This window comes from Theropithecus gelada, chromosome 14, assembly GCF_003255815.1.
Source record: "Theropithecus gelada isolate Dixy chromosome 14, Tgel_1.0, whole genome shotgun sequence".
NCBI lineage: Eukaryota > Metazoa > Chordata > Mammalia > Primates > Cercopithecidae > Theropithecus > Theropithecus gelada.
Genome location: NC_037682.1, coordinates 12,796,860 through 12,822,341, shown reverse-complemented (window position 1 = coordinate 12,822,341; position 25,482 = coordinate 12,796,860). Strand labels below are relative to the sequence as shown.

Below are 25,482 nucleotides of genomic sequence, written 5' to 3'. Positions count from 1 at the left end.
GGATATGTATTCTGGGTGTTTCTGTGAGGATGTTTTTGGATGAAATTGACATTTAAATTGGTAGACTGAGTAAAGCAGTCTGTTCCCCTAACGGGGGTGGGCTTCATGTAATCAGCTCAAGGTTTGAATACAACAGAAAGACACTTTCCCGAGTGAAAGGGAATTCTTTCTGCCTGGCTGCCTTCAAACTGAGACACGGGCTTTTATCCCGCCTTCAGACTGGCCTGGGAACATTGGCTCTTCCTGAGTCTCAAGCCTGCTGGCCTTGAGACAAGAACCACATCAGCTCTCTCAGTTCTCAGGCCTTTGGACTTACACTGGAACTAAGCCATTAGCTCTCTTGGGTCGTCAGCTTGCCAACCAACTCATCCTGAAGATCTTGGGACTCGCCAGCCTTCTTAACCACGTGGGCCAATTTCTTTTATTTTTTTGAGATGGGGTCTTGCCCTGTTGCCCAGGCTGGAGTGCAATGGCACAATTATGGCTCACTGCAGCCTCAACCTCCAGGGCCCGAGTGATCCTCCCTCCTCAGCCTCCCAAGTAGCTGGGACTACAGGCACGCGCTACCATGCCCAGCTAATTAAAAAAAAATTTTTTTTTTCTTGTAGAGACGGAGTCTCACTGTGTTGCTCAGGCTGGTCTTGAAATCCAGAGCTCAAGCAACCCTCCACTTCAGCCTCCCAAAGTGCTGGGATTACGGGCGTCACTGGCCCAGCCAGAGCCAATTCCATATAATAAATATGTCTCTCTGGGTCTCTCGGGTATGTGTGTGTGTGTGCACATTCTGTTTTGCTGGAGAATGCTGACTAATACAAAATCACATCCTAATTTATTTCCTAAGAAGTTCTCAAATCTTCATTTCTTTGCTTACGCTGCAGTAACAAACAAAACCCCGAAGCTCAGAGGCTTAAAGCAGCAAGGTTTATCTCTCTATCACATCCTGGTGCGCTGCAGAAAAAGCAGCTCCAGGGCAGCTGACTCCATGCAGTGACTCAGAGATCCAGCCTGCTTCCATCTTTTGGTTCTTCCATCCCAAGTGTGATTTCTACCCACAGAGAATGGAAAACTAACACCCACCCCTAACTACTCAGACTGGGAGTGGCACTGCTCAATTCCACCCACGGAACCAGCCATGTGGCCCTTATCTAACTGTAAGGAAGGCAGGAAAATGCAATGATAATCACAAACATTTCTTGAGTGCTTTCTCTATGCCAGGCTGTGTGCTAAGCATGTAAATATTGTCTTTTCTGTATTCCAAGCCCTAAGTCTCTTAAAGTTCTACTGTGACCTCATCATACAGCCAAGGAAACAGGCTCAGAGAAGTTAAGGAAGTTGTCCAAGGGCACATACCTCATAAAGGCGGGGCTGCAGAATTGAACCAGATCTCTGTGCATTGGAAACCCATCCCCTTGACCCTGTCCTGGTTTCTTGCTCATCTCTGCCAAGAACATCTTCATTCCATCTGAGGATTGGGAATGGCTTCTTATTTTCTGCTCCATCTCATTTCGTCTTCCCCGGGAGTCATGAATTTTTAAACCTTGCGTGAGATCAACAAGTTCACCCAGAGGAGACAGTAAAAGAACAGAACAGGCAGGAACAGAACAGCCATCAGATACACAGGATAGAGTCTTCCAGGAAATGCCCACCAAGGGGAGAAATGAACCACAAGTGAGGCCAGGACTGTGGGAGGCTGGGAGGGAAAGCAATCCAGTCATCAGGGGAATCATTTCCTTTTACGAAAGAGAGAGAGATGGGACTTAGCCATTAGACTTGGGCTATTTCAGTTCCTGGTAATGACACAGCTCAGTGAATAGAACCCCCAAAGCACTTTCGGAAGGGGGGCCCCAGTCCTGGGCAGCTCTCCTGCCTTAAGCACTGCAAGTCACAGAGCAGAGAAACTGGAGATGGGCAAAATTGATGACAGTGAGGCCTGCCAGCGGGCCACTCCCTGAACCCCACCTGCGCACCCGTGGTCATTACGTCACCTGTCACTCCTTGGTGCTCACACAGCTGAGCCCATGAAGCAGGGCAGCCCCCACCCCCAGCACTAGATGGAAAGGTGGTCGCACGAATCCAGGGCTCCCTGCTCTACCTCATCGCAGGAAAGACAGGGCCTCACAGGCTTGGTGTCCTCCCGGTCAGCTCTTCTCTGTCATCATCCCCTTTATGGTGCATCCCAGCTTCAAACTACTCCCCTGAAAAGGTCAGTTGGAGCAGCTGAGCTTGAGGCATCTCACCTGTGTGAGCTTTGCTGGTGAGATCAGAAGAATCTGGGCTGGGAAACGGTACTCTGGTGGGCAGAATGAGGCGTTCAGTGAGCTCTTGTGTCCTTTGTGGGCACCTCGGAGTCTGGCTTGGGAGAAACTCCCTGTGCAGGTCCAGCCAGCCTAGAGGCCAGGCTGAGTGTGGGTTGGCATGAGGCCGACTCCCCTCCATGCCCCGCTGTAATAAGGCAGAGGGGAAGGACCTTGGAAGGGGTAGGCTGGGGTCCTGCTGTTTCACAGATGGCAGGTGAGGGGACCAGGGGGAGGGGACGTGGAGCCAGCCATCACTTGAGTATATGAAGATAGAGCTCCAAGTCCTCCAGGCCAAACAAACAACACTTCTCAAACTAAAGCAAGCCAAACCTCCTATTCTGGCTCCACCCCCTCTTCACAGGCAACAGGATCAGGTGGAGGCAGTTAATTAAGAAGGGTCACATAGCACTATTTGTGCCAGAGCCAGACCTCAAACTCAAGCTTAGAAGAGGCTCAGAAAGGGGCAGGGATGTAACCTCAACTCACCTGAAGCCAAGAAACATTACTCTAGGCTTGTCTCAGCCTCCAGCATGGGAATTTTGAAAGTAGGAGTATAATTGCCCTCTCCCTGCCACCCCCAGCCTCCTGGGCTGGGAGGGCTTAGTGCCTTTAGCTGTATCCCAGGGATCTGTTTCTCATTCCTCAATCATCTTAGCTGATTCCATCAATTTCAAACCTTTCTTCTCTGAATTTTTCACCCAGCAGTGCCCAGCAGAAACTAAGGAACATGAGAGGGATGAACTCTTTAAAAGGATTTTTAGACTTAGCATGGTGGCTCACACCTGTAATCCCAGCACTTTGTGAGGCTGAGGCAGGAGGATCCCTTGAAGCCAGGAGTTTGAGACCAGCCTGGGCAACAAAGCAAGATCCTGTCTCTATAAAAACTTTTTTTTTTAATCTTTGCTTTTTAATTTTTTTTTCTTTATAGAGGTAATCAGGTTTAAAAAGAGATTTAAAAAGTCATTGGAAGTCAGATTTTGAAAATAGAGAACCTGTAGCTTGACCTTTGAGGCAATATCAAAGTGGTCACCAGCATGACCTTTGAAGCCAGGATGTCTGGGTTCAAATAATGGCTTTTCCCCTTACTAGCCGTGTGACTTGTGACAAGTTACGCAGCCTCTCTGTGTCTGGGTTTCTTCATCTATAAAATGGAGGAGCTGATACCACCCACCAGGTAGGAATGCAGTGAAGTTTAATTGTGCTAATCAAGGGAAGTGCTTAGAAACAGTCCCTGATACCTAATAAACCAGTGAAAGTTTGCTATTATTGTCATCCCGTCAAGCTGCTTGCATGCCTCCTGGGATGGGGAACTCACTCCCCCCAGGGCAGCCTGTTCCCCTGTTGGGTTATTTAGTGTGTTAGGAGGCTTTTCTATCCATTAAGCTGAAGTATGCCAACCTGTCTCTTCCCTACAAGAGCCCCGGCTTCCCTCTGAGGGCAGCCATAAAGACCCACGTCAACCGAAGCAAAATGACACGTACTTGGTGGTGTGTGGCTTATTCACTTGAGTTAATCCTCCTTTGGGGAACTGCAGCCCACACGGCCCAGCACAGAGTGCAGATGGCTGTCTCTGCTCAGGACTCGGCATTCCGCGGTGGTGTGCTCTGGCCTCGGAAGCCTGTGAGGGCCTACCCCACTGATCCCAGCCAAGGAGCTCTATGGGCTGAGACCCAGCATGCCCTCTCACTGGGTCCTCTCTGCTAACCTAGTGTATCTGTAGCCTCTGCCTTCCTATGGTAGGGAAACAGGGGAATCTTTTTTTTTTTTTTTTTTTCTGAAATGGAGACTTGCTCTGTCGCCCAGGCTGGAGTGCAGTGGCGCAATCTCGGCTCACTGCAACCTCTAACTCCCACGTTCAAGGAGTTCTCCCTGCCTTAGCCTCCCGAGTAGCTGGGATTACAGGCACCTGCCACCATGCCTTGCTAATTTTTGTATATTTAGTAGAGACAGGGTTTCACCATGTTGGCCAGGATGGTCTCGAACTCCTGATCCCAGGTGATCTGCCTGCTTTGGCCTCCCCAAGTGCTGGAATTACAGGTGTGAGCCACCGTGCCCGGCCGGAAACGGGAATCTTACTGCCTAGGACTGGCAGAGCCAGAAAGTAGGAGGCAGTTGCCCATCTGGCCAGGGCAGTCCATCCCTTTGGAAAATCATCCCTTTGGAAAAACCCAGTGCTACGGTCCCGGCGCTTTCTGGAGAATTTGCTGGTGTGTTCCAGAGGACAGGGCATAGATTCCAGGTTCAAAGCTGAGTTTGGATGCCAGCTCCACCGCTCCCTGTCTGCAAGGCCTCAGGCAGCTTCCTCACATGTAAAATGGGCACGATTACAGTAGTTCCCACATAGGGCTGGGGGTGAAAAGCGACGAGGTGATTCATAGCTCAGCTCTGGCACAACGAAGTGCTGAATAAATGGGGACGGGTATGGAAGGGAGCGGGATGAGGTGGGCCTAGATTTTCCAATATGGAAGGACTTTTAGTCTGTCCCTTCATTTTGTAGATGGAAGGACTGAGGTCCACAGGTGACAGGTCCAAAAGTAACACTGCTCTTGGGCCACCTGGCACCTGCAACCAGGGGAAGGGCCCCTGGGCTCCTGCTCCCTGCGGGCTCCAGCGCTTGCCCTCCCGGGACACTCCTTGCCCAGACCCAACCCTTCTGTTCTGGAGGGATGGGTGAGTGAGGCTTGGGGTGGGGCTGTGACCGGTCGACGGAGCTGCTCTGTCCCCAACCCCTAGGACCCCGCCCCCACACCCCAGTCTTAGGGATGCATCTGCGTCATCTCCTGCAGTTCCGAGTTACGGCCGCTGGGTGTCGCCACACAGCAAAAAACCCACCGGCCGCCGGGAGGACAGGACATAACGGAGGCTCTGATGGGACAGCGCCGCCAGACCTTGATCCACGACCCCGGAACTCCTGCCCAGGTCCTTGGTCGGCTACAGCCTAGAGAAGAGAAGAGAAGCCCTAAGGGACGATTTCAAACCTTTCTACCACCCCTCCTGGCCCCCTCCACCTGTTAAAAGGAAAACCTGGCTCCAGCCTACCTGGGGGCTGCTTCTCCCAGCTGAGCTCCTCCTCCCCACGCAGTGCTCCAGCCACGCTGCACCCGTCAGGGCTCCCAGTCTGCTGGACACCTGTCCGCCTTTGTGTTGTCGGGCCCTCCACATAGAGGGCCCTTCCTTATCTCTGCCTGGTGCAGGCCTGTTACCTCTTGGGCATAGGGTATTTCAAATCCACCAGCGACCCTGCTAGGTAGACACGGTTACCCCTGCCTACAGGTACAGAAACAGGCTCGAAGAGAGGAAGCCCCGAGTCACACACAGCAAAAGCAGGTTTTGAACTCGGGCTCCCACAGTGAGCTTTCTTTTGCTACATCTGAGATCCTTCCTAAACTGGGGGCTCTCTGAGGCCAGGGCCATGTGGATTTCCTGTTTATAACCCTTGGGCCCAACCCTTTGCCTAGAAGGCAGTGAGTACTCAAAAGGCACCTCTCTCCAGGGCCTTTCCCTAACTCTTAGATGGCACCTACCGTGTGCCAGGTACTGGGCTAAATGCTTCGTGCGTGCCACAACCCTGCAGGTAGTTAGCATTATTATACTCATTCTCCAGAAGGGGAAACGGAGGCACAAGGACCATGCACTGTCTTGCAGTTATCTAGTGGCAGAGACAGGACCCACACCATCTGGCTTCAGAGTCCAAGCTCTTGCTCGTAGCCACTTCTCCAGGCACACTTAGAGGAGGGCCCCTCTCTCCCTTCACCTGTGAGCACCTCACCTGTGGTGGTCTCACCCTTTGTGCTTCATGTGTGGAGCTCACATGAGCCTCTGTAGTAGACTGGGAGCAGCTTGCCGGATGGCAGGGCTGTGTGCACTCACTCCTGTGTCCTTGCCCCTTGTGATCCCTGAACAGAATCGTTAGTCTGGAGGGTAGGTGCCAAACGTGCTTCAGCTTGCCTTCCCATGGAGGGTGGGTGAGGACATGAGCGAACCTCCACCCTGGCAGACCAGGTCGCTACAGGATGAATGCGGCAAGGGCATCTCCTGGGTGAGGAAAGGAGATGCCTCCTTTCCCTTTATTCAGCCTTCATTCATCCCTCACTCTCCCCTGAGAGCAGGGGTGCTCTGGAGCCAGCTCCACCGGCTTCCAGGAGAGCTGAAGGCAAAAATTCCAGGAAATCAGCGAGCTGGTTTTTAACTCTGCCATTGTTAAAAATTAAATTACTGGCTGAGCGCTGTGGCTCATGCCTGTAATCCCAGCACTTTGGGAGGCTGAGGCAGGCAGATCACTTGAGCTTAGGAGGTCGAGACGAACCTGGCCAACATAGTGAAACCACATCTCTACTAAAAATACAAAAATTAGCTGGGCATGGTGGCGGGCGCCTGTAATCCCAGCTACTCAGGAGGCTGAGGCAGGAGAATTGCTTGAACTGGGAGATGGAGGTTGCAGTGAGCTGAGATCGCGCCACTGCACTCCAGCCTGGGAGACAGAGCAAGACTCCATCTCAAATAAATAAATAAATAAATAAATAAATAAATAACTTAAACCTGCAATTTAATGAATTATATTAAAAACCAAAACTACATACCTAAAATTCGTCACCCCTTAATTATGCGAGTACATTTTTCTATTATTTGTGCTGTCGAGGTTACTTATGCCCATTATGTCTGCATGATAGAACTACTCCTGTACAGTGCTGAACGGCCTCCCCATGTCCCAGTTCAAAGACAATTGTAGTGGTGGTTTGAAAGCAGCTCTGATGGGACTATCGACATCACAGAAATTGGCAAATGCTACAAAGTAGGGCTATCCCACCCCACCCAGAGATCCAACTGTTACACCATTTACAAGCCCGAAAGCCAATTTGAGGCAAACAGGCTGTCACGGAAGAAGCTTGTCACTGTGGAGTTTGCGCACTCAGATTTGAGTCCAGGCTCCATCTCCACCCACTGTGGGGCCTGGGCTGCTTGCTCTTGAGCCTCACCTTTCCTATCTGCAAAATAAGGCTGAAAGTACAGCAGTTTTTACAAATTGAGCATTTGCCGAGTGTGGTGGCTTGTTCCTGTAATCCTGGGAACTCAGGAGGCTGAGGCAGGAGGATCACTTGAGGCCAGGAGTTCAAGACCATCCTGAGCAACATAGCAAGATGCTGTCTCTACAACAAATAAATAAATAAATAAATAAATAAATAAATAAATAAATAAGCAAGTCAGGCATGGGGGAACACACACCTGTAGTTCCGGCTACTTGAGCGTCTGAGGCAAGAGGATTGCTTGAGCTTAGGAGTTGGAGGCTGGACTGAGCTATGATGGTGCCTCTGCACTCCAACCCAGGTGACAGCATAAGATCCTGTCTCTCTTAAAAAAGAAAAAAAATGAGCATTTACTACCTGCCAGGTGCTGAATCCATGCTCTTGCTAAATCTGCCAGCAGCCCTGTGAGGTGGGTGCAGTCACATCTCTTGTGAAGACGGGGATATGGGGGCGTGAAGAGGATAAGTACCTCATCAAAGGTGACAGATCGGATTCGAACCGCACTCTTAACTGCTGCAGTTTATTGGCCCTACAATAATAGTGCCCAATTCAGAGGGTGGTTTGGGGGAGTACACAACGTAATGTGTGTTAAAGGGCTTAGCACAGATGTGGCTCCAGTGGAACGTAGTAAACATTGATTTACCGCGAGGCAGAAGAGCGGGATCCAGATCCACCCACGTTTGAATCTCAACTTGGCTATTTTCTGATTGCGAGATCTCTGGAGTCAAGTCACTTTGCTTTTCTAAGCCTCATGTTCCCCCAGTGAAAATGGGGATAATCATAGCTACTGAAGAGCTGCTCAGAGGACAGAGATAGAGGATGTAAAGTATCTGCCGAGAAGTGGGTACTTTATGGGAATGAGTGTTCGGGATTATCTTTTATTTTATGTCATGCAGACAGCAACTCTTCCCAGCCCTGTGGAGGAGGCCAGAGGTGGGGGCTGGAGCCCTGGAGGCAGGGCCTTGCTGGGGCAGCTCCTGACCCTCCCCTCCTGGCCAGGTCAGTCCCTCAGTGGGCCCTGGCCCTAGAAGGGCTCGGAGGCCTGGGGACGCTGTTGCTAGGCACCAGTTGCTAGGCTACACATTGTTTCTCCTGCTTGGCCACCTCCAGGAGGGCTGGCTTCTCTGCAGAGCTCTGCCTCCTGCAGCCTCTCCCTGACCTCAGAGCCTCTGCAGAGGAAAGGTGAGGGTGGGGCCGCTGCGGTTGGGCCTTGGGGAGAGCGGAGCCAACTCCCAGGGGAGGCAGGCAAGGCCAGAGGCAGGCAAGGCCATGGAGCTGAGGGAGAGAGAGGAGCCGGGAGCTGGGAGTGAGCGTCCCAGCCTGACTTCTTGGGTGGGAGCCAAGAATTCCCCAGATAGCGGGTTGTCGGCTCCTTCATTCCGAGAGGTGGATATGTAAGGTTCAGGTCGGGGGCCGAGGAGTCAAATATCTAGGTCTGAATCCCGGCACTACCACCTATTATGAGCAAATCCTTTATCTCTTTAAACCTCACTGTCCCCGCGGTAAATGGAGACAGGAAGAGTTAATAAGAAGGTGTGGGAAAGTGAGAGGAGACACGAGGACTCTTGGGATAAGTGTGGATGATCAGTTTCACCCTCAGTTTAGGGACGTGGGAGCTGGGGCAGACAGACAGAGGCCTGGGAGAAGGGGCCAGCTGTGTGGGGGCGCAGATCTTCGCCCCATGGGCTTCTAAGCTGGGCTTGGGACCCACGAGGCTCCCCGTGCTTCCTTTTTAGGCCCCCCAGGGCCCTGCCCCACAGCATCATGATGGGGAAACTTCCCCTGGGGGTCGTCTCCCCTTATGTGAAGATGAGTTCGGGGGGCTACACGGACCCCCTGAAATTCTACGCCACCAGCTACTGCACAGCCTACGGTGAGGGCACCTTTGCGCAGCAGCTTCCCCCAGGACATTGGCAGGAAGGGAGGGGCTCTCTCTGAGGGAGAAGCAGCCCCTCTGGCTGTCACACTGCAGAGCAACCTGTCACGCTGAATCCGTCTGTCCCCTGAGCCCGGCCTGGCTGCTCCCTTCTCCAGTTCTGTCCATGCAATCCTGTCACTGTGATTCTGCCACACTGACCTTGTCCCCAGCCCACCCACTCCATTTCCTGCCATCACAGTCCTGAAAGGGCAGGCTTGCAAAGCTCCTGCCCGTGGCTCTGAGCCCTCTCCTGTCACTGGGACCCCTGTGCCCCTCGAGGACGCTGGCACTGCCTGGGAAGCCCTGCCTGTTTTTGACCTTGGGGTCTGTCTCCTCGTTGCCCCTCTGGCAGGTCGAGAGGATTTCAAGCCCCGTGTGGGCAGTCACACAGGCACCGGCTACAAATCAAATTTCCGGCCCGTGGTCTCATGCCAAGCCAGTCTGGAGGCCTTAGACAACCCGGCCAGGGGGTACGGTCTGTACGGCTCCTTCCCAGCCCCTGCCCTGCTCATCAGACCAACTCCAGGCTCCGTGAATGGGGACCCTGAGCTTTGCCTGGCCTAGGCTGGGGATCCTGGGTGACACAGGGCACGGCCGACCCCTGAGCCATCTGTGGGAGGGTGCAGGGAGGAAGGTAGCTCCTGAGCAGAGGACAGAGGCAGGCGGCCTGGGGTTCTAGCTCCTCCTCACCCTCAGGGAACAAGCCCAGGACCATTTCCAGTCTGTGGCCAGCCAGAGCTACCGCCCCCTGGAGGTGCCTGACGGCAAGCATCCCCTGCCCTGGAGTATGCACCAGACCAGCTCAGGCTACGGGCGGGAGAAGCCCAGTGCAGGTCTCCCCACCAAGGAGGTCAGTGCTGGGCCAGGGCTAGGAGAGGGAAGCCTTAGGGTAGGGTGGGGCTAGGGCTGCACTGCCAACAGTTGGTCAAGGTGGGGGTGACAGGGCATGGAGCAACCACATTGTAGGGATGGGGGCCACTCATCTTTCTCCCCTTTGTCCTCATCCTTGTCCCCACCATTCCCACCACCTCCATTTCCTGCCCCAGCCCCACCATTACCTCCGCCTCCATTTCCATCCCCATCGCTGTCCCATTCCCATGAGCCTCACACTTCCTTCCACACCTGCAAGCCCCATCACCATCCCTACCACCACCACTGTCCCCTACCATCGACATCCTCACCCCATCTTTTTCCTTTCTTTTTTGTGAGATGGAGTCTCACTCTGTTGCCCAGGCTGGAGTGCAGTGGCACGATCTCGGCTCACTGCAACCTCTGCCTCTTGGGTTCAAGTGATTCTCCTGCCTTAGCCTCCCCAGTAGCTGGGATTACAGGCATGTGCCACCACACCTAGCTCATTTTTTGTATTTTTAGTAGAGACAGGGTTTCACCGTGTTAGCCAGGATAGTCTCGATCTCCTGATCTCGTGATCCGCCCGCCTCAGCCTCCCAAAGTGCTGGGATTACAGGCATGAGCCATCGCGCCTGGCCCCATCTTTTTTATTTCTGTCCTCATTATTACCACCCTTCTTATCATCAGCACCACCACCAGAATGGACACTCATTCATTCATCCCGCCAGTATGTTCTGAATATCTCCTTCATATTTGAAGATGATAAGAGCTGGTAGAGTGCGGGGTGGGACGGGTGGTAGGAAATATAACGGGGAGAAGCAGGGAGGAAGAGAAGTGAAGGAATTGCAGGCCAGGCACGATGGCTCTGAAGTGGGTGGATCACTTGAGGTCAGGAGTTCGAGACCAGTCTGGCCAACATGGAGAAACCCCATCTCTACTAAAAATACAAAAATTAGCTGGGAGTGGTGGCATGCACCTGTAATCCCAGCTACTTGGGAGGCTGAGGCAGGAGAATCGCTTGAACTCGGGAGGCAGAGGTTGCAGTGAGGCTGAGATTGCCTGGGCAATGGAATGAGACTTGGTCTCCAAAAAAAAAAAAAAAAAAAAGAAGGCCAGGCACAGTGGCTCGCACCTGTAATCCCAGCACTTTGAGAGACCAAGTCAGGTGGATCACTTGAGGCCAACTGCTGGTGGGCCAGCCTGGCCAACATGGTGAAACCCCAACTCTGCCAAAAAAATACAACAAAATCAGCTGGATGTGGTGGCTTGCGTCTGTAGTCCCAGCTACTTGGGAGGCTGAGGCACAAAAATTGACTGAACCCGGGAGGTGGAGGTTGCAGGAAGCTGAGATCACGCCACTGCACTCCAGCCTGGGCAACAGAGCAAGACTCTGTCTCAAAAAAAAAAAAAAAAAGGAATAAATAAGAAGTGAAGAGCACCTGCAAATGAGGAGGGTCGGGAAAGAGCTTGCTATGGAGACACTGGACAAAGACTTGAGGGAGGCCAGCTCCTCCAGATGCAGCTGTCTGAGGGAGGAGTGGCCCAGGCAGTGCCAGCAGCGAGTGCAAAGGCCCCGAGGTGGGCACAGAAAGGAGATGAGCAGCTAGAGCAAGGTGAGGCACTCAGGTCCTTGTGGGCCACCAGGAGGACGTGGAATTCCCTATGAGCGTGATAGGAAGGCTGCAGAGCTCTAAGCAGAGGAGGGAAGCACAGGTTTCATTGTGAAGGGACCCCCTCTGGCTGCTCTGCAGATACTGTACTCTGTAAAGGTCAAGGGCAGAAGCAGAGTCAGGCAGTGACTGCCGCCCCCTCACCTGTAATTGGCCCTTCTTCCTTCCAGGTCCGGAAGGTCCATTTTGACACCCAGGAGCATGGGCCCCAGGCCATCACGGGGCTGGAGCCCAGGGAAGTGCCCCTGCTCCACCAGCAGCAGGGCCAGGGCCCGCTGGAGCGGGAGAACTTCCGATATGTGAGTGGCAGCCCAGCTAAGGTCTTCGGGGTGGGGCAGAGGGGCCACACCCGCCTCCTCCTCCCACCTCAAGAAAAGTGTTGCACCGACTCATCCAAGAAGCCAGCTCAGTGTGAGCTCAGGGCGCCAAGAAAGACGGGAGAACAAAGGATTTGATATTGGCTATTTCCAAAATAGCATCAATGTGACTTCTCGCCTTTTAACGCTCATCCTCTTCCCCCAGCCTTCCTCCTCTCGCTTACGGCCCCTCCTGATCTCGGTCCCTCTGGGCCCCCCGCTCATTACCAGGAGTCTGGTGTGGGGTGTGACGTGGTATTCATAGTCACAGGGGCACTGTGCTCTTACGCTGAAATTCCTGGCCCTGCGATGCCCCACCCCAGAAAGACTTGTGTCCAGGGTGCTGTAGTGGCCCACACAGGCCTCCTCAGAGCACAGATAACCGAGGCGCCACTCCACTGCCGCCGCATGCCTTTGGGGCCCTGGTGGGCCGGTGCCGCCATTCTTCCAACCTCTGTGTTCCAGGGCCCACGCTTCATGACTTCGGAGTACAATTCCAAGTATCTCAGGGAGCCTCTAGACCAGCCAGGTAGGCCCTTCCAATCCACCTCCCTACTTCCTGCCCCAGGGGCCCTGGAGCTGGCTTAGGACTAAGAAGGCACCAGTGGAAGAAAGAAGGATGCACAGGTGGCTGCGGGGAAGCGCCTCTCCCAGGCTGACCTCGGTGCCTTGGGCCTCTCAGGAGGGCGGCTTGGCTGGTGCATGCCCTTCCTGCTGCTCCCTCTCCTGTCCTCTGGCCTGGACTCTGGAATCCTCACCCTGCCACCCACGATCCTCATGGCACAGGTCTCCAGGATCTTGGGATCCACTCACTCCGCACCTGCTGGGACACTGAGCCTCTGGAGGTGGCCTGGCAGCACATGCGACATTTCTTTTGTAGATTTCTTGCAGAAGAACTCGATCGGCGCCAAGGAGGGGAGCAGCTTCACCAAACAGTCCCGCCAGAGCCCCATTGTCTTCCAACCACCCTCACAGGCCCTCCCTGGGGACCCTGTAAGTCGGCTGGGCTCCTGCTAGAACTTTAGGGGGCTTGACGCCCTCCAGTCTCAGGGTTCCTAGCTTTCCTAAAGAATGTGAGCTGCAGAGCCCTTTGTTCAAGCACAAGATGAAAGAGCTTAGGTGAAACCCACTGCTGTGGTCCAGTTCCCCCATTTTATAGATGAGAAGACTGAGGTCCAAAGAGATGAAGAGGTGTAGCCAAGGTCATTCAGAGTTCAGACAAGAGCCCTAGCCTGCTGGTCCCATTCAGGGTCATGCCTTCCCCTGTCTTCTCCCCAAACACTTCCCTTTTCTCAGTGATGCCCATTTGAGCTGAGTTCTCCTCTGTGTTCAGCACAGCAGGGGCCTGAAGGCAGAGTGGGTGGGAGCCGCCAGGGGCCCAGCCTGCCTCTGGGGAGCTGACATCCTCTGTGGGCCTCTTTCCAGGCCCTCCTCCCAGGCCAGAGTGTCACCAAGTCTGACTTCCTCCCCAAGACTCACCTGCACGTAAGCTGAGCTAGGGGGAGGCTGGGGACCGCCTGGCAGGGAGCAGTTAGAACATGGCTCTGGGCCGGGCGCGGTGGCTCAAGCCTGTAATCCCAGCACTTTGGGAGGCCGAGACGGGCGGATCACGAGGTCGGGAGATCGAGACCATCCTGGCTAACACGGTGAAACCCCGTCTCTACTAAAAAAATACAAAAAACTAGCCGGGCGAGGTGGTGGGCGCCTGTAGTCCCAGCTACTCAGGAGGCTGAGGCAGGAGAATGGTGTGAACCCGGGAGGCGGAGCTTGCAGTGAGCTGAGATCTGGCCACTGCACTCCAGCCTGGGAGACAGAGCGAGACTCCGTCTCAAAAAAAAAAAAAAAAAAAAAGAACATGGCTCTGGAAGGTGGTGGGGGAAGCAGCCACATCCTGGTGCCAGTGGCTGCTTTGCTCCCTCCAGGGAGATGAGTCCCTACCTGTGTTGGCCAGAGGCTCCAAGCGGGAAACAGCCTTCAGCCGAGGGAATGAAAGGATTCTGAACCCCAGAGTGAGTGGCCTTGGCTCCTCGCTCAGAGGAGGGAGGAGACAGGGAGGTTTCTGGGACGAGGTGGCATTTGGGTCAGGCATTGAGGAATGGGAAGAATTAGAATATATGGGGATGTGGAGGTAGGGCCCCAGGTGGAGGGCGAGGAGAGACTGGGCCTTCCTGGGGGCTGGAAGACGAGGGGTGTGGTCTGAAATAGACTTGACTGGAAGGGGAAGGGAGGGTCGCTGGGGCTGGGGACAGGTCGCAGCTGTGTGTGCCTCTGCCTGCCCCCTCTCCATCCCTGCTGCCTCAGCCTGGCCACCTCAGCCTCCCTTCTGGTGGCTCTGTCCCCTGCAGGTGCCCCCTCCCTGCCCAGAACCCAGCAGCGTGAGCCACCAGCAGTTCCAGCCACTTCATCGGATGCAACAGACAAATGTTGCCCTGCTTGGCCGGGAGACTGTGGGAAAAAAGGTGAGACCTGCTACACCCAACCTCCACCCCCAAATCCCCACCCCTTCTGACCTGACAATTCTCCTGTCTACCCCCTTATGCAGGAGCCCACAGGGTTCAGCCTTAACAACCCTATGTATGTCCGGAGCCCCTGTGATCCTGACAGGGATCAGCGATACCTGACCACCTACAACCAAGGGTGAGGTCCGCTTCCTGGTCCAAAGCTGAAACCATCTGAGAAAGAGACTGAGACTCTTTAAGTAATGAGGATAAGTAATGAGCTCACAGCCTCGTGGAGATCAACGCTGAGTGAATGTGGGTTCCCCAGAAGCAGACCCTAAGCCAAGGATTGGAGTGCAAGCACATTATTAGGCAGTTATTAGGCGTGTGGGAGTGGAGAAGTGGGATGAGGGAGGGAAGGCAGTAATAATGAGCATGTTACTAAGCCAGCTATTCCACCGGGAAAACTCTAGAAAACAGTGTAAAGCACACAACTCAGAATTACCCCAGTCAAAGATGAGAAAGCTGGGGTATTTATACCCCCACATCTATCAGTCATTGGTTAAAGGTTATCCTCAGGCAACATTAAATCCCAGGTGCCTCCTTGCTCAGGCAAAGCAGGTTCTAGCATCCCAATGGTAGCTTTCCCACAGATATGCAGTACAGGGCATTGGTGGCCAGGCTGGTGGACATGGAAAGAACAGGGGAGATTGAGGGAGTCTGGAGCAGCAGCATCTGCTAAGACACTCCATCCAGCCAATGGTTGGTGGGCTCGAAGCTCCCTCAGAAGGTAAATTCTGTGCTTTGCATTCCCTGGATGAAGAGTGACTGTCCTGGGCATCAGGGAGGGCTTCCAGGAGGAGGTGGCCCCAGAGCCATGGAGAAGGCTTCTGGGGCCAGGACTGGGTGGGGAGAGCATTATAGGAATGGTATAAAGGAAGAGTAATTCTTCTTCTTCTTCTTTTTTTTTTTTTTTTAGATGGAGTTTCACTCTGTCGCCCAGGCTGGAGTGCAATGGCATGATCTCAGCTCACCGCAACTTTCGCCTTGTGGCTTCGAGTGATTCTCCTGTCTCACCCTCCTGAGTAGCTGGGATTACAGGCATGTGCCACCATGCCCAGCTAATTTTTGTATTTTGAGTAGAGATGGGATTTTGCTGTGTTGGCCAGGCTAGTCTTGAACTCCTGACCTCAAGTGATCTGCCTGCCTCGGCCTCCCCAAAGTGCTGAGATAACAGGCGTGAGCCACCGTGCCCTGCCAGGAAGTATAATTCTTTTTTTTTTTTTTTTTTTTTTGAGACAGAGTCTCGCTCTGTCGCCCAGGCTGGAGTGCCGTGGCGCGATCTCCGCTCACTGCAAGCTCCGCCTCTGGAGTTCACGCCATTCTCCTGCCTCAGCCTCCCAAGTAGCTGGGACTACAGGCGCCTGCCACCAAGCCCGGCTAATTTTTTGTATTTTTAGTAGAGACAGGGTTTCACTGTGTTAGCCAGGATGGTCTCGATCTCCTCACCTTGTGATCTGCCCGGCTCCAGGAAGTACAATTTTTAGGACAAACTCCTCTGAGCCAGGAAGCGCAAGCTTTCCTAGCAATATCAGTCGTCTGTGTCCACCCTGCTTCCTTTCCAACTCCTGGTCCTCCAAGGTGTCCCTGCAACCTCCCTGTCTCCTCAGGCTCCCCCTGCCCCACCCCCTGCTCCAGGATACCTCCCAGAATCCATTCATGGAACAGACTTTAACTGAGCCCTGACTGGGTGCCAGGGCCTGCTCCAGGCCCTGGGAATGTGTGTGCAGCTCTTGCCCTACGGAGCTCAGACCTCAGCACGGGAGGGGGCATGCATATGGCTGCGGTCAGTTAGTGAGAGCTGTTGGGTGATGGGCAGGGAGAAAGGGATCGGGAAGGCTGCAGTGGGCACGGGTCAGATTTGAAATCGGTGGCCTTGAGCAGGTGACGTTTGAACTGAGACTGAAAAGAGGGGAGGGCGGTGGCCTGGAGGAGCAACAGAGAGTCTGAGCTGGAAGGGCCGCTGGTTGTCCTCTGGCCTAACCCCTGAGGCTCAGAGGGGAGGAGCAGTGCTTGCGCCTCGCACAGCTGACTCGCCGCACAGTGGCTGCTCCAGTTCCCACGGAGGTGAGGGGAGGGCCAGAGGCTCAGTCTGGGTGTGAGGGCAACAATGTTCCGACCCCTTCTTAGGCAAACATCTCCTGTGGCTCTGGCAGAGACCAGCTCCAGCCCTCTCTGCTGGGTCCTTCCAGCCTGTCGTGTCCTGTCGTGTCCTGAGCTCCTTCTGGCTGTCAGGCACACTTGCTGGTGCTTTCTGGTGCGCGCAGAGCCCCAGGGTTGTCATCACCGATTTCTGCATTGATCTGTCTGCATCCCCTCTTCATAAGTTCAAGGGTGGGACCCCCATCTTACTTGTGTTTGCACCTTCCGGACCTGGCTGTGCTCAGTTAAATGGAAGGAAATGGAAATGAAATGGAAGGAAAGTTAAGTGCCTAGAGAAGTAGATGAGACGGGGTCCCCACCCCAAGGTGCTGGCAGGCCAGTGACAGGGGCGTCACTGAAACTGTCCTTTTACACTCCAAAGAGTGTTTCAGCGTCAGGCAGAGGGCAGGGCAGGCTTTTCGAGTAAGGCTTCCCCCAGTGGACGTGGGCTTAGGGAGAGTCAGACGAGGAGGACAGCATGAGCAAAGGCGGGGAGGCTGGGTGATCTGAGGGCCGATGGAGAGGGGCAGGAGGGGCTGCAGAGGTGGGCAGAGGCCAGATTCCAGCCAAGGACCCCTCCTCTCCTCCAGGTACTTCGAGAACATCCCCAAAGGTCTAGACCGGGAAGGCTGGACTCGAGGTGGCATCCAGCCCCAGATACCAGGAGGCTACGCCCTCAGCCAGCCAGTCAGCTGCATGGAGGCCGCCCCCAACCCCACGGAGAGCCTGCGGCACCTGCACCCCCACGTGGGAAGGTGGCACTGCCCCCAGCTCTGTTCCTTCTCCCTACCCCTCATCCAGGCCCTGCGCCAGGTCTTTCCCTTCCTCTCCTCTCTTGCTCTGTTAGTCTGGTTCATTCCTATGAGAGGCCCATCTCCTCTGGCTGGCTCTGGCGTCCCTTCTCCTGCCAGCACTGACTCCTCTCCTCCTCTCCGTCCAGTGACCCCTCCCTCAGATGTCTCCTCCTCCTTCTCCTGTCCCGGTACCCCAGGCCAGGTGGGCTGGAGGGGGAGGGTCTGAGCGAGGGGCTCTGGGGTGGTTTGGATCCAGAGGGGGATGGGGGGACGGATCCAGAGATGAATGGACTGTGGTTCCGCCTCACTCAGCTCCTTTCTGCTCAATTCAATTCCTCAGAAATTACATTTATACCAACAAATGCCCAGAGTTGGCAGGCAAAGAATGTTTGTGGCTTGGCTGCCCTGGCTGAGCCCTGGCTGTGCTCTCTCAGGGAGGGTCAGGCAGAAGACAAGAAGACAAGGTCCATCCCTGCCTGCCAACGCCCCCAACACTCTCCTCTTGCCTCCCTGCAGAACCCTGACCTCAGCCGACCCCTTCTACCGGGACGCACCTCACAGCAGCCGCTTCATGGCACACAGCTGAGCCCTGAGCCCTTGGTAAGGGGCTGGGGACTCCCACACTCAGCTGCTCCCGGCGTGTGGGCAGCCATTGTGGGCCAGCCCTGCCTCCCAAGCCCTGGGTTAAGCCAGTCCTGCCTGGGGACCCCCGCTTCCGAGTGGGGGGTGCGAGATCAGGGGGCCTCTCAGAACCTCTTCTGTGCCAGGCAAGCACACAGAAACACCCCAGAGCCCCTTGCTCAGGCTTCGCCTCTGCTTCTCCTCCACAGGTTTGTCAACCCTGGGGGACAGGAGCCAGGCTATTGTCTGTACCCCCACTCGATCCCCCAGGGTGACACCCCCGCCCGGCTACTTTCCTAATGAAATAAACAGCATTGAAGCAGAGAAGTGTGACATCACTATCAGGGTGACTGGAAAAAGGAGGGGTCAGCTGGGGCAGTGGGTGCAGGGGTGGAGGAGCTGGGCCAGATTTGGAGTCGGAAGGGCTCGGCTGGAACCTCTGAAGAACCATGACACGATGGATAGGCACTTCATTCTCCCGACTCAGTTTCTTGTCCTGTAAAGGGTCCTTTATGGCCCGTGCTGTTTGGGAAAGTACTTGGTCAAGTGTGGGTGGAACAACCCCAGGGGAGGGGCCGGTGGGCCAGAGAAGGGGAGGGAAGCAGACTCAGGGCAAGGAGAAAGAGGAGAGTCTCGGACGCATGGCCACCTGGACACCGACACGGCGCGGGGGGCTGATCACAAAGGCTGGTGCCACTCTCCCTCCCAGCCAAGGTGACCAGAGCAGGGCGGCCTGTTTGTGAGAAAGAGAACAAGCTGCCCCTTACGTGTCCCAGGTGAGCGCAGGCCCTGATGAGCCAACATCCTGCACGAGAAGAGAAGGGTATCTCTTCCTCCAGATGTTGCAGCCTGACATAGGCCCTCAGCCTGCAAGACTGAGGGCCAGCATCTGGGCCAGCTCTCAGCACCTTTTGTCACCTCAGCCAGGTGCATTTGTGCAGTGCACAACACTACAACTGTATGCCGTGGCCCTGCTAGCACCAGCTCCTTATAAATGAGGTGTGTGGACCAGAGAGGGTGTGTGAGCTGCTCAGGGTCACACAGGGCAGAAAGGCAGCAGCAGCGCTGGGTTGGGGGTGTCCCCTGTGCCTTGCATCCCCGTCTGGGCATGCAGAGGGGGTGTCTTCCGACCCCTTGCCTCCACTTGTGCTCCTTAGTGGAGGTCTGTGGAGCAGTGCTGCTGGCCCCAGAGCCTGGCCGTACCCAGCATAGTCTTGAACGGCAGGCCTGGGGGCTGTCCACAGCCTGGCTGGGGCTCCATGTGGGCTGTGGGTGGCTCCAGCTGGTCCCAGCATGGGAGGAGGGAAGCAGAAGACACAGAGTCTCAGAGCCAGACTCAGGACCCAGTGACAGCCCAGACTGTGGGTGGCGACCTGCCAGTCCATGCCCCAGCAATAGGAGTGAGTCACCAAAGGGACTGGGCTGGGCCCCAGCCATGGCCATAGTAAGGTGGAGAGTGAGCGAGTGCGGGATCAGCCAGCCTCTCCCTGCCCAAAGACACACACACACACGCGCACTCAACACAAAAGCACACGCAAATACAAACACACAAGTGCACACAGACCCCTGAAGGCATGCACACACACATCTAGGCACATAAATGCCAACGGAAGTACACATAAACTAACACAACCACACACACGGAAACACAAACAAACGTGCACAAACACCAGATCTTCACATAAACACCCAGGACTCTTAGACACGCAGACACACACACAGCCAGCCTGATGTGGTTTGAGTATTTGTCTCCACCTAAATCGCATGTTGCATTGGAATCCTCAGTGCTGGAGGTGGGGCCTGGTGGGAGGTGACGGGGTCACGGGAGTGGATCCCTCATGGCTTGGTGCTGTCCTCACTATAGTGAGTTCTCATGAGACTTGGTTGTTAAAAAGTGTGTGGCACGCCCCACCTCTGGCTCCTGCTCCTGTGTGTGAAGTGCCTGATCCCGGCTGGGCGCAGTGGCTGACGCTTGTAATTCCAGCACTTTGGGAGGCTGAGGCAGGTGGGTCACTCGAGGTCAGGAATTTGAGATCAGTCTGGCCAAAGATACAAATACGAAAAATACAAACTATTAGCTGGGCGTGGTGGCGCATGCCTGTAATCCCAGCTACTCAGGAGGCTGAGGCACAAGAATGGCTTGAACCTGGGAGGCAGAGGTTGCAGTGAGCTGAGATCACACCCCTGCACTCCAGCCTGAGCAATAGAGTAAGACTCCATCTAAAAAAAAAAAAAAAGAAATACCTGTTCCCCTTTCACCTTCCACCATGAGTAGAAGCTTCCTGAGGCCTTCCCAGAAGCAGATACTGGTGCTGTACTTCCTATACAGCCTGCAGAGCCGTGAGCCAATTAAACCTTTTTTCTTAGAAATTACCAAGTGTCAGGGTTGTTGTTTGTTTTTGAGACAGGCTCTCCCTCTGTCACTCAGGCTGGAGTGCGGTGGTGCAACCACGGCTCTCTGCAGCCTCAGCCTCCCGGGCTCAAGTGACCCTCTCATCTCAGCCTCCTGAGTATCTGATACTACAGGCTCACACCATCACACCCAACTAACTTTTTGTATTTGTTATAGAGATGGGGGTCTTGCTATGTTGCCAAGGCTGGTCTCAGACTCCTCGGCTCAAGCGATCCTCCCACCTTGGCTTCCTAAGGTGCTGAGATTAAAGACGTGAGCCACCGTGCTGGACACATAGACACAAAAACAGATGGATATACAGAGACTTACAGAACAGACACACAGACAGACAGACAGACAGACAGACACACACACACACACACACACACACGGCACCTCATCTCTATTTCGTGTCTTCATTTCTTCTCCTCCGAGTGTCCTTTTACAGCTCATGTTTCCTGCCCATCCTTCCTCTATCTGGCTCAATAGGGGGTGGAGGAGTTATGGTGCCAGGGACATTGGCGCCTGTTTACACCCTCTCTCCATCGTCTCCACCTCCATTGTCCTGCACCAGGCAGCAGTTTGGCCAGGGCAGGGGGACAATTCATGAGGCACTGCATCGGAGAAGGCAGGTTGGTCAGATTTGGGGGAGGCTCGAAGGCCATGCTAAGGAGACCTTCTCAGTTATGAGCCTCAACAAGGGCATGGACCGTATATGCCTTGTTCACACTGAAAGTCCAAAGCCCAGAACAGTGCCTGGCACATATGGAGGTGCTCAGTAAATACCAGATGAATGAATGAATGAATGGATATGGCAGATGTGGGCTTCTGGGTATCACCCACCTTAACACCAGGATGTCAGTCGCCCAGCCTCCCTGAGTCCATGCAGTTGGCTCCCGTGTTGCTACCCCCTACCTGCCCAGCTGCCATGGCTTTGCCCCCAGGATGCACCTTTCCTCTCTGAGTGTGCCCTTTGGTCTCCCCTCGCACACAGCCCAGCCTCTGACCAACCTCATTAAGCTCTCCTGCAGTGGCCTAAGGGCCTCTACATTCCAGCCTTGGCCCCTGGTAGGCACCAAGACCAGGGTAGAGTCAGTGCTGGGAAATTCTCTGTGTCCCAAGGACAGGAGGAGGGAACACTTTCTATCTGGTGGCTCCTCAGGATGCCAGTCCCTGTTGAAGGGACGTCTTGCTGTGTGGCTTCCCTCTCCTGCTCTGTGATGTCAGGGGACAGCGGGAGAGTTCCGGCCTCTCAGCATGAGCGTTTACAAGACATGTAAGGCAGTTAGTCTCTAGGGGATGGCCCAGAGGAGCAGGCCAGGGGCGCTGACCACGCGGCTTCATTTTCAGTGGCCTCATCCCCTTGCTTCTGGAGAGCATCAGCCCAGAGCTCTTTCCCAGGCCCAGGCAGTCAGCAGACTGTACCTGTCACAGGCCTGAGCCCTGGAATCCGACTGCCTGGGTTCAAATTCCAGCTCTCCACAACCCAAGGCAGCTCCCTGCCATCGGTCAGTCACCTAAGCCTTCTGTGACCTCCAGTTGTCACTTAACCATTCTGAGCTTCAGCTAATAGCAGCAGCTGCCTTCTGGATAAAATCCAACATGCACAGAGTGCACACAAATAGAAGCTGCCCTGATGCTGGAGCAGAGGAAACAGAGGCCAAGACAGAGGTGGAGACTTGGTCAAGGCCACACTGCAGGCCGGATGTGGTGGCTCATGACTGTAATCTCAGCACTTTGGGAGGCCAATGCATGTGGATCATGAGGTCAGGAGTTCAAGACCAGCCTGGTCAACATGGTGAAACCCTGTTTCTACTAAAAATACAAAAATTAGCCAGGCGTGGTGGCGGGCGCCTGTAGTCCCAGCTACTCAGGAGGCTGAGGCAGAGAATTGCTTGAACCCAGGAGGCAGAGGTTGCAGTGAGCAGAGATCGTGCCACTGCACTCCAGCCTGGGCGACAGAGTGAAACTTCGCCCACCACCCCCCCATCCCCCAAAAAAAGCCACAATGCAGATTGTCACAGAATCTGGCCTCTGTCTCCTGCGTGGCCCTGGGTGGGCCCCCTCAAAACCCTTGCCTGAGGCCAAGAGAGGTGGCTCATGCCTATAATCCCAGCACTTTGGGAGGCTGAGGCTGGCGGATCACTTAAGCTCAGAAGTTCGAGACTAGCCTGGGAAACAAAGTGAGACCATCTTTACAAAAAATTAAAGAATTAGCTGGGCTTGGTGACACATGCCTGTAGTCCCAGCTACTCGGGAGGCTGAAGTGGAAAGAGAACTTGAGACCAGCAAGTTGAAGCTGTAGTGAGCCATGTTCACACCACTGCACTCTAGCCTGGGTGACCTAGTAAGACCCTGTCTCAACAAAACAAAACCAAACAAGCCCTTCCCTGAGAGCAGGCCTCCTCTCTATCAAGGGTGGGTGATCACCTGCACAGCCTGACCTGGAAGACCTTGGCTGACCTTCCAGGGGGTTGCCCCCACTTAACCGCCCCGTCCCTAAGGCCCACTTCTGCCAGGCCCTCCTGGCAGCTGCCTGCTTCTCCCTTCACCTGGTAACCAGACTTCGGGTGTTCACAGAGTCAGTCCTTCCAGCGGGTGACAACGCTGCTGCTGCCGGAAGCTTCCTGCACACTCCCCAGTGGCTATTTTTAAAAACCTGCTGAGGTGTACGGGATGATGATTAACCTTCATTAAGCCCCCACAGCCTGCGGGTGCTGAGAATATTCGTGGGCCTTCACCTTTCCAGCAAGAACACAGAGGGGCCTCCCGCAGGGGGAAGTTTGGGGACGCAGGTGGGTGCGGCGCTGACGGCTTTGGTGTGGGGGTGTGTTGCCCAGAGGGCTGATGGGACAGCAGGTGGGGCGGGTGCTGGGTGCTGTGAGATCAGGCACGGCTTGTGACGCGTGTGAGGCCGCTGTTTGTTCGTCATGGCCTGGTGGTGGCTGATGTTGACAGGTGCCATCTGGCCTGGGTCACGTGGTGGCAGGCAGCAACACTGGCTCGTGGGCTTGACAGCTGTCCAGCTGGGAACACAGGGCTCCTGGGGGTGGGGGCGGTTAGAGGCATCTGTCTTTGGGAACTGGAGGCCTGGGGGTGGTGGGAGGCCCTGCGTGGGGAGGTTGAGGACGGGGGGTATGGTACACCCAGACAGATGGAGTGCGTGAGGCTCTGAATCGGTTCCCTAGGCTCCTCTCTGACCATCTGGAGGGCCACCCATTCCCGAGGAACTGTTCACTGAACAAGCAAGTATGCAAGGGCAGAGGATGAATCAGACCCAGCCGGCCCCACTGAGGGCCCCTGTTGAAGAGTCAGAGGGGTCTGGCAGGGCCTATGGGACATCCCACCACCCCTCGCTTCCTCCCCACGCTGCTGCAGACGGGCTCTGCCCAGGACCATTGTGATGGGCAGGTCAGCCTGACCAGAGGTGAGGCTGACCTGCCCAAAGCCATGTGGCGCTGGCCCGGTGAGCCCGCTTGCACTCCCTTCGGAATCCAAGCCTCTCCCCATCCCATCGCTTTCCTGGGGTCTCGGATGGGCAGGAATGGGGCCTGGGAACTTCCTGGGAGAGCCAGGCAGTGATAGGTAGGGGCTTTGATTTCTTTTGCTAAAGAGGTGAGTGCACTTGTGTGAGAGTGTGAGTGCGTGCTAGAGTGTGTGAATATGAGTGTGTGAGAGCATGTGTGTGAGAGCATTAGTGTAAGTGCATGAGTGTGAGTTTGGGACTGTATCGCCTGAGTGTGAGTATATGAGTGTGTGTGAATGTGAGTGTGAGAGTTGTATGTATAAGAGTGTATATGTAAGTGTGGTGTGTAAGTGTATATGTGTATGTGTATGTGTGGGTGTGTGTTGGAGTATATGTGAAAGTGTGAAGACTGTATTTGTGTCTGTGTGTGGGAGTCTGTTAGTGTGTTGGTATATGAGTGTGTGTATGCATGTGTCTATGTGTGTAAGTGTACATGTGTGGGTATGTTAGTGTATGGGATATGAGTGAGTGTGTGTGTGTATTTTGTGCGTCTGTGAGTGTGAGTATACGGGTGTTAGAGTGTGAGTATATGTGTGTATGAGTGTGAGAGTGTATGTGAGTGTATAAGTGTGAGTGTGTGTGGGAGTGTGAGTGTATGTGTGTATATATGAGTGTGTGTGGGTGTGAATGTGTTACAGTGTGCATATATGAGTGTATGTATGAGTGTGTTACAGTGTGCATATGAGTGTGTATGAATGTGTGTATGTATGAGTGTGTGTGTATATATGTGAGTGTGTGTATGTGGGAGTGTATGAGTGTGTGTATGTGTGTGAAGATGATTGTGTGTATTTGCATATGTGTGTGTCTGCATGTGTGGGTGTTAGTGTGGGTATATATGAGTGTGAGTGTGTGTGTATGTGAGTGTAAGTGTAGATGTGTGGGTGTGTGTTAGAGTATGTGGGTATGAGTGTATGAGTGCATGAGAGTGTATGAGTGTGTGAGAGTGTATATGTGTGTATGTGTGTGTCTGTGGGCGTGGGTGTGTGTGTTAGAGTGTGAGTATGACAGTGTGTATGAGTGTGAATATAAGTGTATGTGTGAGAGTGTGTGTGTATATGTGAGTGTATGTGTGTATGTATGTGGGTGTGTGAGTGTATGAGTGTATGTGTGTGAGAGAATGCGTTTGTGTGAGTATATGTGAGTGCATGAGTGTAAGAGTGTGAGAGTGGGCGAGCGTGTGAGTGTGTGTGTGTCTTTTTTTTTTTTTTTTTTGCTCTGTCGTCCCGGCTGGAGTGCAGTGGCATGATCTTGGCTCACTGGAAGCTCCGCCTCCGGGGTTCACGCCATTCTCCTGCCTCAGCCTCCCAAGTAGCTGGGACTACAGGCGCCCACCACCACACCTGGCTAATTTTTTGCATTTTTAGTAGGGACAGGGTTTCACCGTGTTAGCCAGGA

At 54.4% G+C, this 25,482-nt stretch overlaps 1 protein-coding gene across 2 annotated transcripts; it reads left to right on the top strand.

Annotated features, from left to right (window-relative positions):
- Positions 1-8,405: 8,405 nt before the first annotated feature.
- On the top strand, positions 8,406-18,493 carry PPP1R32 (protein phosphatase 1 regulatory subunit 32). 2 transcript variants are annotated; one of them, XM_025355259.1, is made up of 14 exons: positions 8,406-8,503; positions 9,058-9,194; positions 9,592-9,709; positions 9,936-10,089; positions 11,929-12,057; positions 12,580-12,643; positions 12,995-13,107; positions 13,540-13,599; positions 14,037-14,123; positions 14,460-14,573; positions 14,657-14,751; positions 17,345-17,509; positions 18,065-18,148; positions 18,379-18,493. In XM_025355259.1, exons 2-13 carry the CDS (start codon positions 9,086-9,088, stop codon positions 18,132-18,134), a joined length of 1,278 nt encoding a protein of 425 aa, XP_025211044.1. In that variant the 5' UTR covers positions 8,406-8,503; positions 9,058-9,085; the 3' UTR covers positions 18,135-18,148; positions 18,379-18,493. The 2 variants fall into 2 exon arrangements, with proteins under 2 accessions (XP_025211044.1, XP_025211045.1); XM_025355260.1 differs by lacking the exon at positions 13,540-13,599.
- The last annotated feature ends 6,989 nt before the right edge of the window (positions 18,494-25,482 follow it).

Bases quoted from the DNA above. Each gene is read 5' to 3' on its own strand.
- PPP1R32 (XM_025355259.1), top strand. From the start codon at position 9,086: ATGATGGGGAAACTTCCCCTGGGGGTCGTCTCCCCTTATGTGAAGATG. The intron at 12,644-12,994 runs GTAGGCCCTTCC...TTTCTTTTGTAG, and splicing joins GGAGCCTCTAGACCAGCCAG to ATTTCTTGCAGAAGAACTCG. The intron at 14,752-17,344 runs GTGAGGTCCGCT...CCTCTCCTCCAG, and splicing joins CTGACCACCTACAACCAAGG to GTACTTCGAGAACATCCCCA.